Source organism: Pelodiscus sinensis, chromosome 5 (assembly GCF_049634645.1).
Source record: "Pelodiscus sinensis isolate JC-2024 chromosome 5, ASM4963464v1, whole genome shotgun sequence".
Lineage (NCBI taxonomy): Eukaryota > Metazoa > Chordata > Testudines > Trionychidae > Pelodiscus > Pelodiscus sinensis.
This window is the reverse complement of record NC_134715.1, coordinates 12,791,115-12,808,405: the sequence shown is the minus strand read 5'-3', so window position 1 is coordinate 12,808,405 and position 17,291 is coordinate 12,791,115. Positions and strand designations below refer to the sequence as shown.

Here is a 17,291-nt window from a genome sequence, read left to right as displayed (position 1 = left end):
TCAAGAGACGTCCGTGGGGGTGCTCCTCAGTAGGTGTAGGAGCGTCCCAGTGCCTCAGAGTGGTTTTTTAATACCAGTGCATTGGGGCCACATGCGTGCAGTGCGGTGTGGTGCGCTGCCGCGTCTTGTCCTCCCGCACTCACAATGTGACTGGCCACACTGCGCCAAACTTAAAGCGCGCACACGGAAAGAAAGAGAACTCCGCTTGGAAATGATTTTGATGGACCAGGCAAACACCCATCCTCAGATTCTGGCTCCAGGCAGACACTCACAGCGAAAGGGGATAAACCCCCTAAGTCCGCAAAGAAATGGGCCACCTTGCTGCTGCAACACCTGCACTCGCCAAAAAGGCATTCAATTGAGAGACAGTCAGGTAACCCCAACAAGCAATGTCTTAGTACCTATGATTGACCCGGTACCTCAGGTGAGCCGTGTAGCCACTATAAAAGCGCCACAGAGAGCGCACAAATTGAGGCAACAGGCCACGCTGTGCCTGCCTCAAATAGCTCGGTACTGAGCATGGCGCCGACCACCACCACGCTGAGTACAGTGGCGCCTCCAGCGCTCACTACGGCACCACAGGAGTTGGTAGGGCAGCCACACGGCACTGCCCCCGTACACTTTTGTTGCCTATAGCAACCCTGTACGCTGCATGCTCTGCTCCTCTGGTTCTGCAGGCGCTATCCTCTACAGCAGCACAGTACTCCGCACCACACACTCCCACTATTACTTACAGGGAGCACATAGACCTGGAGATCTCCTCTACGCTGAACTCGCCATTTTTGAATGGATATAGAAAATGGTGAGTGAGGTTGTCTAATTACTCAGACTCACCCTCTCCCCTATCAACTGACGGGGATGGCAGCTTAGCAGTTTTTTCACCTCTGTTGTCTCTACGCCGTTGCCTGGTCCCAAGTCCAGGATGTGAAAGGAGGAGGGTTGTACGTCAGACTAGCAACCCACTACATGAAAAACTCTTGCTACAGAAATGTCAATGAAAACTTTAAAAAGCCATCAAAGGGGTGATCAGCTGAGGATCGAGGCAGTAATGCCTAGCATGACGAGCAGAGATGAAAGCCGAAAGGAAGTTTCTGCTCCGATACAGTCCCTAGCGAGACCCAAGCAACAAGTGAGAATGGCAGCATGGAACGTAAGAACTATGTACGAGACCGGGAAAACAGCACAGGTGGTGAGAGAAATGTCCAGGTACAAGATCAATATTTTGGGCATTAGTGAAATAAGATGGACTGACTCAGGGATGCTAACACTTGGTTCAGGGGAGACTGTCTGTTACTCTGGAAGGTCAGATGGACAGCATCAAGAAGGGGTTGGCATCATCACGGATATTCAGGGTAAGAAGAGCCTTCTGGGATGGGAACCAGTCAACTCTCGTATCATCAGAGCAAGATTCTTTTCCAGCTACGCCAAAACCACCGTTATTCAATGCTATGCACTCACCGAACAAGCTACAGAGGAGGAGAAGGACTTATTCTATAGCAACCTGCAAGAGCAGATAGACAAGACACCTCACCACAACGTTTTGATCGTAATGAATGCAAAAGTCGGGTTGGATAATGAAGGCTACGAATCCTGCATGGGCCCAGAGGGTGTCGGCGAAAGAAACGATAATTGACAGCGTTTTGTAGATTTGTGCCTGGAGAATGGCCTGGTGATAGGCGGCACTGTCTTTCAACATAAGACAATACATAAGTTGACCTGGATATCTCCAGATAGAAGGACTTGTAACCAAATTGATCACATTGCTATCAACCAGAAGTGGAGAAGATCCATGAGAGATGTCCGAGCGCTGAGAGGAGCAGATGCCAACAGCGATCATCATCATCTTCTTTGCAAGCTGCAGCTCAAGCTGAAACGGCTGAAAAGGACAGACCGAAAGACTGGTGGCCAGCTCTTCGACTCCAGTAGACTAAAACATCCAACAGTGAAGATCCAGTTCACTCTAGAGCTGTCCAACAGATTCAGCCTGCTCGAAGACCTGATAGCAGATGATATTAACATACACTGTGAGGAGATCGAGAAGGTATACCTGGAAACCAGCAAGGTTGTACTGTGGTACAAGAAGAAACAGAGAAAGGAGTGGCTTTCAGATGCTACATGGCAGCTCATTGAGAACAGAAAGGCGGTTAAACAGCGCACACTTGCAGGCAGGGCTGAAGATAAAATAACAGCTGTACAGGTCTTCAGGGACCTAAACATTGCCGTGAAGAGACGTGTACGAAGAGATAAGAGAGCGTATGTGGATAATATTGCCATGGAGTCCCAGTCAGCAATAGACAGAGGTGATATTAGGACAGTGTACAAGATCACCAAGACTCTTATAGGAGACTTTACCAACAAGTCTACTGTAGTAAGAGACAAGAACAGGAAAATGCTGGTAACAGCAAAAGAACAGCTCAGCAGGTGGACGGAACACTTCAGGGAGACTCTCAACAGACCTGGCCCAGAGGAAGAGGCTGACCTTAGAAGTATGAACCTCCAAGTAGACATGGAATGTGGGGACATCAGTGAGCTGGAGATAGCAGATGCTATGAAACAGACGAAGGGCAACAGAGCGCCCGGGGAAGACCAGATCACTGCTGAAATGCTTAAGGCAGACCCCAAGGCAAGTGCACAAGCTCTGAAGGGTCTCTTCAACAGGGTCTGGGAAGAAGAGAGGGTACCAGAGACCTGGAAGAAGGGCATCATTGTGAAGTTACCCAAAAAAGGCGATCTGTCCATCTGCGGGAATTGGAGAGGCATTAATCTTCTGTCTGTGCCGGGAAAGATTTTCTGTAGAGTCCTGCTACAGAGAATGCGAAAGGGCATTGAGAAAATCCTCAGGGAAGAACAGGCTGGCTTCAGAAGTGGAAGGTCGTGCACGGACCAGATCTTCATCCTACGCGCCATAGTGGAGCAGTCAATAGAATGGAACTCTTTCCTCTACATTAACTTCATCAGTTTTGAGAAGGCGTTTGATAGCATCCACCACCCCTCACTCTGGAGGATTCTACAAGCATACGGGTTCCCTGAGAAGGTCATTAACATCCTGAAGGTCCTGTACGCTGAGAATCAATGCTGTGTGCGACATGAAGGACAGCAGAGTGACTAGTTTCACGTGAAGACGGGTCAGACAGGGCTGTGTAATCTCACCTGTTATCTTTCTTGTGGTCATCGACTGGGTGATGTGCAGAGCCACTGAGGTCAGATCAAGGGGAGTGCTATGGGGACTGACTGCTCGGCTTGAGGACTGTGACTTCGCAGATGACCTGGCGCTTCTCGCACATGATCAGCAGGACATCCAAGAAAAGACCGACATTGTTGACCGGACAGCCAGAAGCGTTGGGCTCAGAATTCACCCTGGCAAGTCCAAAGTGATGAAACTGAGGACAACTAACACCAATAAAATCACCATCATGGGTGAAGAGTTAGAGGAAGTAAATTACTTCAGGTATCTCGGCAGTTACATCTCGGCAGACAGCAACATCGACAAAGAGATCTCCGCTAGAATTGCCCTAGCAGCGCAAGCCTTCCAAAAGCTTAACAACATTTGGAAGTCGTCACTGTTGCAGACCAGGACTAAACTGAAGATCTATAGGTTGAATATGCGCTCAGTCCTGCTGTATGCCATAGAGACTTGGAGGACTAAGAAGATTGAGAGCAGACTCAGAGGCTTTGAAGGACGGTGCCTTCATCGTATCCTCAGAGTCAGCTGGGAACAGCGTGTTATCAACAAGGAGATAAGCCAATGCACTAGCATCAACAATGTTGTGGACGAGATCAAGCAGAGACACTGGAGATGGCTGGGGCATGTCCTCCGGATGAGCGAAACAAGACTCCCTCATATGGCACTCAGCTGGACTCCACCTGGAAAGCGTAAAAGAGGGAGGCCATTGGGCACCTGGAGGAGCACTGTGGAGGAGGACATGAAAAGGAAGGGCACGACCTGGGAAGAAGTCAGCCGGCTTTCTCAGGACTGTGAAGGCTGGAGAAGATTCGTTGGCACCTTATGCTCCATCAGGAGCGAAGAGGATTAATAATAATAATAATAATAATAATAACCCTCTCCCCTATCAACTGACGGGGATGACAGCTTAGCAGTTTTTTCACCTCAGTTGTCTCCACACACAGAGGTGTTCAGAATGTCGTTTAATTCCGTCTATCCTGATTTTACCACAGCACCTATGGCCTTCTGGGCTCCATACCCTTGGATGCCACCACCAATGCCTTATCCTCCCCAGTGGCAATTGTGGAGCCAATGGCATCAACAATACAAGAAGAGACCACACAAGACCAAACACATGACAAAAGCTCCCTTTCCCCTCACCCAATCACCTCCAACGGGTATTGGGAAAAATGATACTGAAGGACATCACACCCCAAATTTGGCTTCAGGGGTATTATTAGACATAAACTCACCATCTTGTATGGCTGAGGCGATCATGCCACCATCCTCCATGACTACTGAGGATGTCTTTTCCTTCCAGGATCTTTTCAAAAGAGTCGCAACTGACTCAAACATCCCCATGGAGGAGGTGCAGGATATGCACCGTGAGCTCACAAATATCCTCCATGTGACACCTTCTGCAAAAATTGCCTTGCCAATCAACCTGGCCATACTCAAACCTGCCAGGACCTTGTGGCAAACACCTGCCTCAATTCCACCTACCTGTAAAAAGGCAGTCTCCCTGCAACCGCACCCCAACTTCATAACCAAGGTGCGCTCTTCCTTCCATTAAACCAAACTATATACTTACTTGTATTTTTCCCAAAACCTCGCACCAACCCCTTGGACGTGCAGATGCACATCCTTGATGTCTGAAGGGCACTCTCCTTCTACATCCACAGAATGAAACCCATTAGATCAGGATTTCCCAGCCTATGAGTCAGGACCCAAATATGGGTCGCCATTACATTTCAAAAGGGTCGCCAAGTGTCTCCCCAGGTGGCTCTGTCCCGTCCCTTCCCGTGTTTTTGAATTGCCTTGGGTCACCAAGTCTTCCTGAATTGTCAAAATGGGTCCCCATCTGGAAAAGGTTGGGAACCGCTGCTTTAGATCATCTCCACGTCTCTTCGTTTCCATTGCTGATTGCAACGAAGGAAACCAAATATCATCACAAAGATTATTGCATTGGATCTCTGACTGCATGGCCACATGCTTCTCGCTTAACAACTTATTACCACCGACCTCAATTTGGGCACATTTGACCAGAGCGGTCGCCACCTCGGTCGCTTACCTTAGGAAGGTCCCCATCGATGACATATGTGCAGCAGCCACATGGGCATCGGAATAAACTTTTGCAAAACACTATGCACTTTCCTCCCAACCTCTCCACTACACCACAGTAGCAAAAGCCATACTGCAAACAGCGTAGCTACCTGATCCAAAGTACCTGCCTCCATAACACAGATTGCTTTGCAGTCACCTACTGGGAGCACCCCAAGGGACGTCTCTTAAGAGGAGGTTACTCACCTTCCTGTAACTGGTGTTCTTCAAAATGAGAGTCCCTGGGGGTGCTCCACTACCCTCCCTTCCTCCCCTCTACTTCAGGGAAAAAACAAAAAACAAAACATAAATAATAAAAAAGACAATTTGTTCTCCTATACTGGGTTCTGGATAGAGAAGGAACACAAGCGGGGGGTGGGGGGGGAGGAGGGCACGTGCGTGACCCCTATGCACTACTATCAAAAATCCACTTTGAGGTGCTGGGATGCATCTACACCTACTGTGGAGCACCCCCAGGGATGCTCATCTCAAAGAACATCAGTTACAGGAAGGTGAGTAACCTCTTCTTTACTATACTTGTACCCTTCATCAGAGTACACTATTTACCAGTGCTGTCCAGTCAGCACTTTTCCCAATCCCTGAACATTTATTGGAGCTGGGATAAATTGTCTCTTGTGGCTTCCAGTAGCTTTTGCTTAACTCTGGCTTAATTTTCGGTAGGAAATTAAGAATTTTTTAATCATATTTAATTAGTAAAAATTAAAACCTAGTCTCATATGAAGTATCTGGAAAGATGTTCAATTTCATTGATTCACATTCGGCAATCAAGTTTACTCTTCATAACATAAGATGACTAGTTGGGATTATGATGAAACTTTCCTCCCTCTGCATTGCAATATAATTTATATGGTGTCCTTTTTAGGAGTTTTAAATCTTCCTCTGAAGGTTCATTACTAGCTCTTATCAGAGCTTAAGTGGATAACTTATTTGAAGTAGCATTACTCTTTCTGTTTTCACTGAGAAATTCGTACTATAACATGCATCTGATTCTGAGATGATTTTATGACTAAGTTTTTGACATTGCTTTAATGAAAAATTAATAAGTTGATATTAATACGAATGTGATGTAAATGTAGAAATTCATTTTTACTGTTTACTTTTAAAGTGCTCACTTCTGTGCTTAAATAAAACAGGTTATGTTATAAATAGGTAATTTGCATATTAACACTTTTGGCTCTTTTTTTATTTCCCTTTCTCTTAGGGTTCAATGTTGGCAGGAGTGCTGGTGGCAGATCAACTGTCAGGGAAATTAACCGGGATGCTTGTCATTTTCCAGGCTTTCCAATTCTTCAGTCATTTCTCCCAAAGCATACTAATGTACCTGCACTCTATTTCCTCCTCATGGCACTTTTCCTGCAGCAGCCAGTCACTGAGCTGCCTGAAAACCTGCAGGTCAGTGCACCTGTCATCAGCAGCCGATGTAATCAGGGTTGCCAGGTAGGGATTATCTAGAAAGATCTCAATATAATTCTCTGTAACACGGTTAATTGCCCTCAGGATGATTCCATGGACAGTTTATCAGCTTTGTCTTCAGATATTTGGACTCACATTGTGACGAAATCCTCTGTCATGTGACATGTTTTTGCCATAGTTGCTGCTATTATGCGCTGACTGGATTTCTTATAAAAGAAACAAAATTTCTCCCAATATTGTAAGAAATAGTAACTGAGTTCTAGATTTTGTGTTCACATCCAGAGAAACTGGCCCTTGTGTCTGTGTGGAGTCCTGTTGAAGTCAACAGGGCTCTCTGTAGACCCTAAGGCACTGCCTGTAAAAATACAGTTGTAAGAACAAGGTCAAAGTGATGATGTCATTGACTATGGCTTTATTTTTTAGAAAAGTGTTTTTTCTTGTTTTACAATAAATTTTATTGGGTGCACATTACTGGAGGAAGAAGAGGGGCAGTGGTTACATACAGTGCTGAGGGTTTAATAGGAAAACATTAAAAAAAAAAACTTTTTTCTAAAATGGCATCTAAGTTTATGTAGGAATCCCAGTTACACTATTGGCCTTCACAACATCCCCTGGCAATGAGTTCCATAGGTTTACTCTGTGGCGTTGCGTAAAGTAGTACTTTTTTGTTTTTAAACTTGCTGCCTATTAATTTAATTGTGTGATCCCTGATTCTTTGGTTACATCATTTACTTTCTCCCCACCATTCATGGTTTTATAGCCCTTTCTTATCCCGCCCTTTAACTGTCTCTTTTCCAAGCTGAAGAGCCCTACTCTTTAATCGCTCCTCAAATGGAAATGATTCCATACCTCTAATCATTTTTGTTGCCTGTGTTTGCACTAGGGATGTGAATGGTTAACTGCTTACCCGGTAAGCATCACCCTTATGCTTAATGTGATACTTACTAGGTAACTGTTAACCAGTGCCCAGAAACAGCCCCTATGATAGAGAGCTGCTCCAGGGCTGCTGTGCTGTGGTCTGGGGTGGCCAGGATGAATCGTCTCCTCTTCCCCTTTTCCCCCATTCCACTTAATCAGTTAAACCTTAGGTTTATCCAGTTAGCTGATTAAATGGCATTTTACATCCTAGTCTGTACTACTTCCTGTGTAAAACATCTGTATTTTGAGATGGGGGAGCCAAAACTGTATGTATTTCCTGTTGTAATACATCTGTTTTTCAGATGAGGAAGCCAGGACTTTATATGTGGCTGTACCATAGATCATATAGTGGGATTTTGATATTTTCTGTCTTATTTCCTGTCCCATTCTTAGTACTGTAGTTCCTAGTATTTGATTAAATTTTTGGTCCTATGCTACACATTGAGCAGGTTGTTTTTTGGGAAACTATTCATGATGACTCCAAGATCTTTTTTGAGTGGTAACAGCTAATTTCGACCTCATCATTTTATGTATAGTTGGGATTGTATTTTCCAATATGCATTAGTTTTCATTTATCAATGTTGAATTTCATCTGCCATTTTGTTACCCAGTCATCCAGTTTTGTGAGATTCCTTTGTGACATTTCACAGTCAGCTTTGGACTTAACTATCTGGAGTGATTTTGTATTGTTGACATACTTTGTCACCTTACTGATCATCCCTCTGCAGATAATTTATGAATATGTCAAACAGCCCTGATCTCAGTACAGATTCTCTACCCCGCTACTTATTATGCTTTCAGCCATTTTGCGTGCTTTTGAAGTTAGGTTTACCAACCTGTATTTGCAAGAATTGCCTCTGAAGCCTACTTTAAAAATTGGCATTGCATTAGCTATCTGGCACAGAGGGTAATTTAAGAGATAGGTTACATGCTATAGTTAATAGTTGCACAGTTTCCCTCACATCCTCTGCAATGAAGACTAATGCAGAGAACTCATTTAGCTTCTCTTTGTCTTCTTGAGAGCTCCTTTAGCACCTTGATTATGCAGTGACCCCGCTGATGGTTTGACAGGCCCTTCCTGTTTCTGGTGTATTTAGGGAAAAATTGTTACTTTTTGGGTCATCGGCTTGTGGCTCTTCAAATTCTTTGGTGCAGTATATGTGTATCAGAGATTCATATAGTTAAAAGCTAGAATGACTAATGTCTTTGTGGTTCTGAGGGAAAATTCCTACTCTAAATTGATAAACTGCAACTTGGAATAGGCAAGCAACTCACATTGCTTTAGAAGCAGGAAATACAATACAAATATTTGAGTAGTATCTCTTGATAAAGATGTTCTTTTGGTCATCTCAATTTCCATAAATATTAATGCATGATAGCCCTGTTAAGTAAAACTTGTGCCTGTCGGATATTGAGAAAAATTTCTGAAACTCTGGTTTTCCTTTAAATAAATTTGAATTTAGTCAGAGTACAACAGTTTTAAATAAAAAATTGCACAGTTAATATTTTTAAAAAATACCATTTAAAATCAGAGATTGATCAGTGTTTTTAAACAACCATATCATTTTGGAGAGGGAAGCTGGTCATTTAATTTTTTTCTTTTTTGTTTTGTTTTGTAATAGCTTTCTCTGAAACTTGATGAAAAAAAGTTTATTTTTTAAATACGCAGCACACATTTGTTCAGAAAACTGATCAAGTAAGTTGAGATGATAGCATTAGTTCAGTATCCTGTTGAGAGATTTTGATTGAGATTTGGAATAGTGTGAAAGAAGATGTTTAGCTCATTGGAGAGAGGAATGTTCAATTAATCCTTTTCACAGCATGATCTTTTCATGCAGTTTTTTGAGGCTGGAGCTTGGAGAAAACATAGTTTAGTTGTATTTATGTAGCTATAGCAAAATAAGAGAGCAAATCACTTAGTAATAGAGAAAAGCAGAAAATGAATCAAGTTGCATAGGAACAAAGGTTAATTTTGGCTTTCTTTTTCCCCTCTCATCTCCAATAGTTTGATCTAGATTCTATCTGGACATTTATATTTGGAGTTCCTGCCTCCAGTGGTACTGTGGTGGCCTCAATCAACAGTGTTTGCACAGAAGCTGCCTTTTTATTATTGGGAATGCTCAGGAGCATGCTGAATTCAGTAAGTATAAAGTCCTGTTGAAGCCCCTCTATACAGACCCCCTCATCTCTATTGTTCTTTATTATAGTACAGGTTGAGCCTTCCTGGTCTGCCACCATTGGGACCTGACTGGTCATGAATGAGGGGATTTGCTGGACTGGGGAGGTCCCCTGCCAACTATCCCCACACCCGAAGAACTCTTTTGGCTCCTCTAGCCTGTGCCTGGCCCTGCTGCCCTCAGGCTTGGGCTCTGGCCCTATGCCCCTTGCTGCTGGCCCCAGTGGGGCTCCCAAGGGCTAAGGCTCCCCGGTCGCTGGGGCCAGAGCTCCATGGCCACCGCCCACCCACCCCTGCTGCAGAACTCCCAGCTGTGGCCCACCCTGCCACACTTCCAGCCCCACCGCCAGAGCTCCTTGTCCCTGGGGTCTGTGGTCCAGGAACATCCGTGGTCCTGGACCAAAGAGTCTCAGTTTTGGAAGGGAGATACAATCTATACTTTAGAAAGATAATTGTTTTTTAACTATTGCCATTTACAATAATATTTGCAATTTCTTTTCAACATAGCCATGGCAGTCAGAGGAAGAAGGTTCTTGGCTTCGAGAATATCCAGTCACTTTGATGCAGTTCTTTCGATATTTGTATCACAATGTTCCAGACCTGACTTCAATGTGGATGAGCCCAGAGTTCCTGTGTGCATTGGCAGCAACCGTGTTTCCATTCAATATCCGACCTTATTCTGAGATGGTAGGTAACTGACCAATAGAATACACTCCAGCTAGGGTTTTCACTTGCCTGTTACGTCCCGCCAATGTTAGCCAATTGACCTCATACCACGGCGAACAGGCTACAAGTTTCAAAAAAAAAAAAAAAAAAAGCCTTTATAAGATAGAAGTAGGTTCTTAGTGGTGGTTACAACAAGGTCTCATGATGGTTCTCTGAGGTTCCATTGTAATTTCTTTTCTGAAATCTGTTTTTTAAAAGGTTTGTTGCCAGCCTGGACTTATGTATTCGGATTCTTAGACCAAGAGCATGTTGAAGAAATTTACTCATTTTATTGAATATATTTCTTAGGTGCATTGTGTTTGCATACCTCTTAGATGTTAATGCATTTCCCTTTTCAGCACCTCTTCAGAATATGGCAGGGCAATTTTACTCCCACTTTACATGTGGGGAAACTGACACAAATAACTTAATTTACTTATTTACCAAGGTCAGAACTACAAACACAATTTTTCCAAATCCTTCTCCACTGCCTTAACCACATTCCACTCTGTTACTCTCTGAGGGTATGTCTACACTACAAAGTTAATTCGAACTAACAGACGTTAGTTCGAATTAACTTTGATAGGCACTACACATACAAACCGCTAGTTCGAACTTAATTCGAACTAGGTAAACCTCATTCTACGAGGACTAACGCCTAGTTCGAATTAAGTAGTTTGAATTAAGGGCTGTGTAGCCACTTAATTCGAACTAGTGGGAGGCTAGCCCTCCCCAGCTTTCCCTGGTGGCCACTCTGGGCACCACCAGGGAAACTCTTCTGCCCCCCTCCCGGACCCGGAGCCCTTAAAGAGGCACGGGCTGGCTATGGTGCCCGTGCCAGGTGCAAGCCTGCCAGCACCCAGCCAGCAGACCCTGCACCTGGCACGGCACGAACCAGCCACCCGCTGCCACCCAACCCTCCGCCTCTTCCCGGGACCAGGCTGGCGGCTCCTGGGAGACTGCCCGGGTCTGCAAGAGGCGGGCGCCCACCTGGTCTAGTACGGAGATCGTGGACCTCATCCACAACCTCCGCACTAGGCACCCAAGAGCAGGTTTGCATGAAAATCTGGGTGGTCCAGTGAGACCCCCGACCCTGAGCTTAGAATGGCCGTACTGGGTCAGGCCAAAGGTCCATCTAGCCCAGTAGCCTGTCTGCCGACAGTGGCCAACACTAGGGACCCTGGGGGGGATGGACCAAAGACAATGACCAAGCCATTTGTCTCGTGCCATCCATCTCCAGCCTTCCACAAACAGAGGCCAGGGACACCATTTCTACCCCCTGGCTAATAGCACTCCATGGACCCAACCTCCATGAATTTATCTAACTTCTCTTTAAACTTTGTTATAGTTCTAGCCTTCACAGCCTCCTGCAGCAAGGAGTTCCACAGGTTGACTATTTGCTTTGTGAAGAAGAACTTTCTGTTATTAGTTTGAAGCCTGCTACCCATTCATTTCATTTGGTGTCCCCTAGTCCTTCTATTATGGGAACTAATGAAGAACTTTTCTTTATGCACTCTCTCCACACCACTTCTGCTTTTATAGACCTCTATCATATGCCCCCTCAGTCTCCTCTTTTCTAAGCTGAAAAGTCCCAGTCTCTTTAGCCTCTCTTCATATGGGACCCGTTCCAAAACCCTGATCATTTTAGTTGCCCTCCCCTCTCCCACCCTCTCTCTTCCCCTCTCTCACCTCCTTTTCCCAGTCTCCCTGAGTTTTGTTCAATTAAGAGAGTTTCTATTTTTGAACACACGTGTCCTTTATTTTGTACATCAGGAAAGGGGGCTAGGAAGGGGTAAGTGGAAGGAGGTGAGGGAGGAATGGGGTACAAGCCGCCGATGGGGAGGACTGGAGTGGCTCTGCGGGTTCCTCAGGGTGGAAGCTCTCCTGCAGCCCCCCGTTTGACACCCCTCCACCCCCGGATGGCAGCCTGTGGCAAGTGCAGCCGGGCTGGTGGCCGAGTGCTGTGATGTGCCGAGTGTGGGCACTCAGGGCACTCCAATCCAGGACTGCTTTGCAAGTGTGGAACCCCTGAGAACTGTCTGTCTGGGGTGGGGGTCGGGTCCCTTTAAGCACAGCCCTCGGGTAGCCTGAAACAGCAGCTCTGCGCTCTAAGTCCTAATCTGATGCTCTGCCGGCACTGCTTCCAGCCATCCTTAACCTCGGTTCAGGGTCCACTCAATGTGGACATGCTAGTTCGAATTAGCAAAATGCTAATTCGAACTAGTTTTTAGGTCTAGATGCACTAATTCGAATTAGCTTAGTTCGAATTAACTAATTCGAATTAAGTTAGTTCGAATTAGTGCTGTAGTGTAGACATACCCTGACTGTGTCTACACTGTGTACCACCACTAGATGCAGATGGTAAGGTACATGTAACCACATGACGCTGTGAAAAGCAGGCTGCAGTCCACATTGTGGTACATGACTATACGTGTCTGTGAAAGGCTGTGGAGGGGGAGGCAATAGGAACAGACTCCAGCGCTAGGGAGCTGCCAAAGGCTTTCTTGTAGTGGGGAAAAGACTCTGGTAGTAGGACACTACATAGCTAAAAATAGCCATGTGGATGAGTAAGGCATAACTTGGATATGTAGAGAGCTATGTGGGGTACATACCGTAAGGGTTTGAGCCTCTCTAACTGTTCATCTATCTATCCTGCTGTTTATAAGCTTGTGTGATGGCGTATTGGGGTTCCCCCAAATCCTGCAGCCCCATAGCAGCAAGAACAGACTCTGCCAGTTGTAGAATAGAGAGGGGTTTATTGTTCCTTCAGGGTACAGCACAGCACATATGTGATGTGGCTACAGGGGCCAGGGGCCCTCAGACCCTAGGGTTAGAGTCCATCGTCCCTAGGCCCCAGCTTAGCCTCTTCTCTCCGTGCTTCCCAGAGAGCAACTGCCTCCCTCCCAGGACCTGCCCCCCCAGCCAGGTGTTGGTCTCCATTTTCCTCCCTTTGTGTCTCTCCCTGGGAGGCTGAGGCTAGGTGTCTGGGTTAATACACATTTGAGAGAGTTGGTGCGAATCTCACATCACAGCGCAGGGGGACACCGGGTTACAGAGCAGACAGCCTCCCCCATGCCACATAGTAAGGAAGATTTATGGTTTATAGAGTCTACATGCTGCTGTGAGGAGTGTAAACGGACTCATAGATGTTACAGATGTACTCATCAATGTTACATTCAAACCCGAAGAGGAGGCAGGAGTTATAATTTCTGTATTGCTTCCTTTACATGCAACTTGATAAAAATTCCGTTTTTCTAGCTGCTTCACTCTGAATGTCACATTATAGCTCACACCATCATACTTACAGAGCAATAAGGGAAAGGAAAAGAGAGGTTCTCCATGAGTGATGATGTAATACCATTTTATTAATTGAAATGTTGACAAAACTATAATCAGAGATGTGAAGAAGTTTAATAGAGAATAGTATGCTTTCACAAACTACTTCCAGTAGATGCAGCTAATGACATAGTGTGTCCACATCATATGTAGGCACAGTGTTGGAAATGTACATAACTGCATGTCTTTGGTACAGATTTTCTTTTTCAATTTAAATTTAATTTGTGTTTGAAATAGGTGCACTCATAATTCATTAACGTTAACTGATTTGTTAACACGAGCTGAAAATATATTCTTCAAGTGCTTACTCTTGTCCATTCCATGTAGGTGTGTGTGAACTACATGCACAGATTGTCGGGCCAGCAGGGGAACCTTCTGGAGTGACCTCCACCCCCTCAGTTTCTTCTTACTGCCTGTGACAGTTGTTGGCACTCTTACCTCGTTTGCTTGCATGGTTCCAGAGGCATTCACAGTTAGCTAGAACCTAGATGAGTCCCTTTGTTTCGCCAAGTTGCTTTCCCTATCTGATGTTCATGGGGACTGCTCACACTCACTAAACTTAAGGTGCGTACTGAGACAGAGACCTCTGTTTAAAGATGCTCATGCTCAAAAACGAACAATACCCTTCCTCTGACCCAGGCACCCGAGGGATTCCCAAAACTAAAAAGAACAAAGTTAAAAAATCCCCCAGGACTCATGCCTCCTCTACCACAGGATGTACAGTTACCTAAACAACATTCAACAGAGAAGCAAGTGAGAGAGGCTGAGAAACCACTTTGCCACAGCACATATGATACCCCAGGCTCTTCTAACCCTGACCAGGCTCTCCCCAAATGTGCCCCACACAGCACTCATACGGAGGCGACAGGCCTTTCAGTGTCTGCCTCACAGGATTCAGCACCAAATATGGTGCTGACCAATGCAGCCCATCAGATCATGGCGCTGTGGCAACTGATGGTGCAGCCTATTGGCACCATCCCGCCATTGCAGGTGGCGGCAACTACTCCGGCTGTGTTCTATATGCCAGAAATACAGCAAGTGTCAGCACCGAGTATGGCATCAATACCCATGAAGCCATTCACTCCTATGCCTAGCAACTTACACCAGAGAGACCTTGCGGTCTTGTCAACTTCTAATTCTCCATTCCTAGGCACAGACAAATTAACCTACTCAGAACTATCTAAATACATGCCATCACCTACTTTGTTATCCTGTGATGATGATGACTACAAACCAGGGGTTTTCTCACCCTGGCCCAGAGACATCAGGACATTCGTCCCATGCCAGTATTGCCTACCCTACCAGCGTGGGCATGCCCCCTGGGCTCCATATCCATGGATGCCACCACCCGTGCCTTATCCACTGCAATGGCAATATTGGAGCTCATGGCCTCAAAATCATAAAAAGAAGCAATCAAAGAGAAAACAAACTATAAATGCATTTTCTCCCCTGCCCCAATTCCCCCAGCTGCAGAGGGAAAAAAAGGAAATTGATGAACCCCAGCTCCGTGACTTAGGTCTGGATACAAATTCATTGTCTACGACGGATAGGGCTCTCATGCAGTCACCCCAGTCAACGACTGAGGACTTCACCCCCTTTCAAGAACTTTTCAAAAGAGTTGCATCTGACCTCAACATTGCAATGGAGGAAGTGCAAGATACACAACATGAGCTTACCAAAATCCTGCAGACTACGCCTTCCTTCAAAATTGCTTTGCCTATCAACTCAGCCATCATGGCAGTTTTCTGGCAAACCCCTGCCTTAATTCCTCCAACCTGTAAAAAGGAAGATCAGAAATACCATGTTCTCCCAAAAGGGTCTGAGTTCCTATTCACATACCTGCCACCAAACTCCTTGGTAGTTGATGCTGCTCATTAAAGAAATAAACAGCAAAACCGTTTCACGCCATTAGAGACAATAAGAGACTTGACATGTTTGGTAAAAGGGTTTATACCTTAGCTACATTACAGCTAAGAGTAGCCAACTATGCAGCGCTCCTCAGCAAATATAATTTTAACAACTATACAAAGTTTAATAGTTTTATTGATGATATACCAGAGGTAAAGAAACTACAGTTTAGAGCGATCATTGCAGAAGGCTACACAATATCGAGGACAGCCCAGCAAGCTGCCCTAGATGTGAAGACCACAGCCACAAGGGCAACAGCTACTGCAGTTGTTAAGAGACGATCCTCATGGTTCATTTCTTCCACCTTCCCTCAAGAAATCCAGTCTGTTGAGGATCTACCATTTGAGGGCTGGAAGCTCTTTTCATCTAAAATCAGCGAGGTCCTCCACTCCATGAAAGACTCTCAGACCATGCTTTGTTCCTTCAGCATTCAGTCACCTGCAACAAGGAGGAGACAATATAGATATCTACCCTTCACATTCCAATACCAAAAGCAAGAACACCCACCACACCAGTAACGCAGCCGTGGCAGACAACAACATAGATGCAATCAGGGCAATGCCACCAATCATTCGTCCCAGCCTAATAAACAAATTTGAGACATCCATCGAGAGACCGAAAACTATCTTGTCTTCTCCAGAGCTTCCAAGCGTTAGGAAACCATTCACCTACCGACTTTTGCCATTCTATGACAAATGGAGCCACATAACAGCTGACAGATGGGTGCTACAAACAGTTTAATCTGGATACACCATACCATTTCTGTCCATCCTCCTACCCTGCCACCCTGTCTGTCTTCAGGGACCCCTCTCAGAAGATCATATTACAAGAAGTAGATCACCTTCTGCAGTTGGGCGCTATAGCACCCAATGCCCCAGAATACCGAAGAACTGGATTTTATTCTCATTACTTCCTCACTCAAAAAACCCCCCAAAAACCTGGAGGTTGGTATCCAATTTTAGATCTGAGAGCCCTGAACAAATTTTTAAAAAGGCAAAAGTTTAAAATGGCTACATTATCCACCATTATTCCCTCTCTGGAGCTGAGCGATTGGTTTTCGTCTCTCGACTTACAGGACACATATTTTTATGTGTCTATTCGTCCTGCTCATTGAAGGTTTCACTCTAGGTACACAGCGCTGCCAATACATGGTCCTACCCTTCGGACTTTCTACAGCGCCAGGGTATTTTCTAAGATGCTAGCGGTAGTTATGGCCCACCTCAGAAAACAGGATGTCACCATATATATGTAATTTGACGACTGCCTTATCAAGGCAAGAACTCGTGAGGACTCCAGTTGTTGCACCTACCTGATATGACAGTGCTTCAAATTGTTGGGACTGCTGATTAGCTAAAGGAAATCAGTACTGACGCCAACTCAGTCAATGCAATTTATCGAGGTGCCGCTCATCTCTGCCTCAGCCTCTCTGTTTCTTGACTGATTCTTAAAGATCCATGAGTTAGTTTGAGCATTTTACATAATGCCATGGGTCACAGTTCAAGACTGGTGGAGGGTGGTGAAGCACTGGAATAGGTTACCTAGGGAAGCGGT

At 45.3% G+C, this 17,291-nt stretch overlaps 1 protein-coding gene across 9 annotated transcripts in view; it reads left to right on the top strand.

Moving 5' to 3' along the window:
* The window catches only part of WDFY3 (WD repeat and FYVE domain containing 3), a 372,301-nt gene that overhangs the window by 260,175 nt on the left and 94,835 nt on the right, over positions 1 to 17,291 (top strand). For 8 of the 9 annotated variants that reach the window (XM_075929522.1, XM_075929521.1, XM_075929523.1 and 5 more), the window contains 3 exons: positions 6,486 to 6,721; positions 9,621 to 9,755; positions 10,299 to 10,478. In XM_075929522.1, coding sequence (XP_075785637.1) covers positions 6,486 to 6,721; positions 9,621 to 9,755; positions 10,299 to 10,478 — 551 coding nt within the window. The remainder of the gene's footprint in view (positions 1 to 6,485; positions 6,722 to 9,620; positions 9,756 to 10,298; positions 10,479 to 17,291) is intronic. The other variant, XM_075929524.1, reaches the window with a different exon arrangement.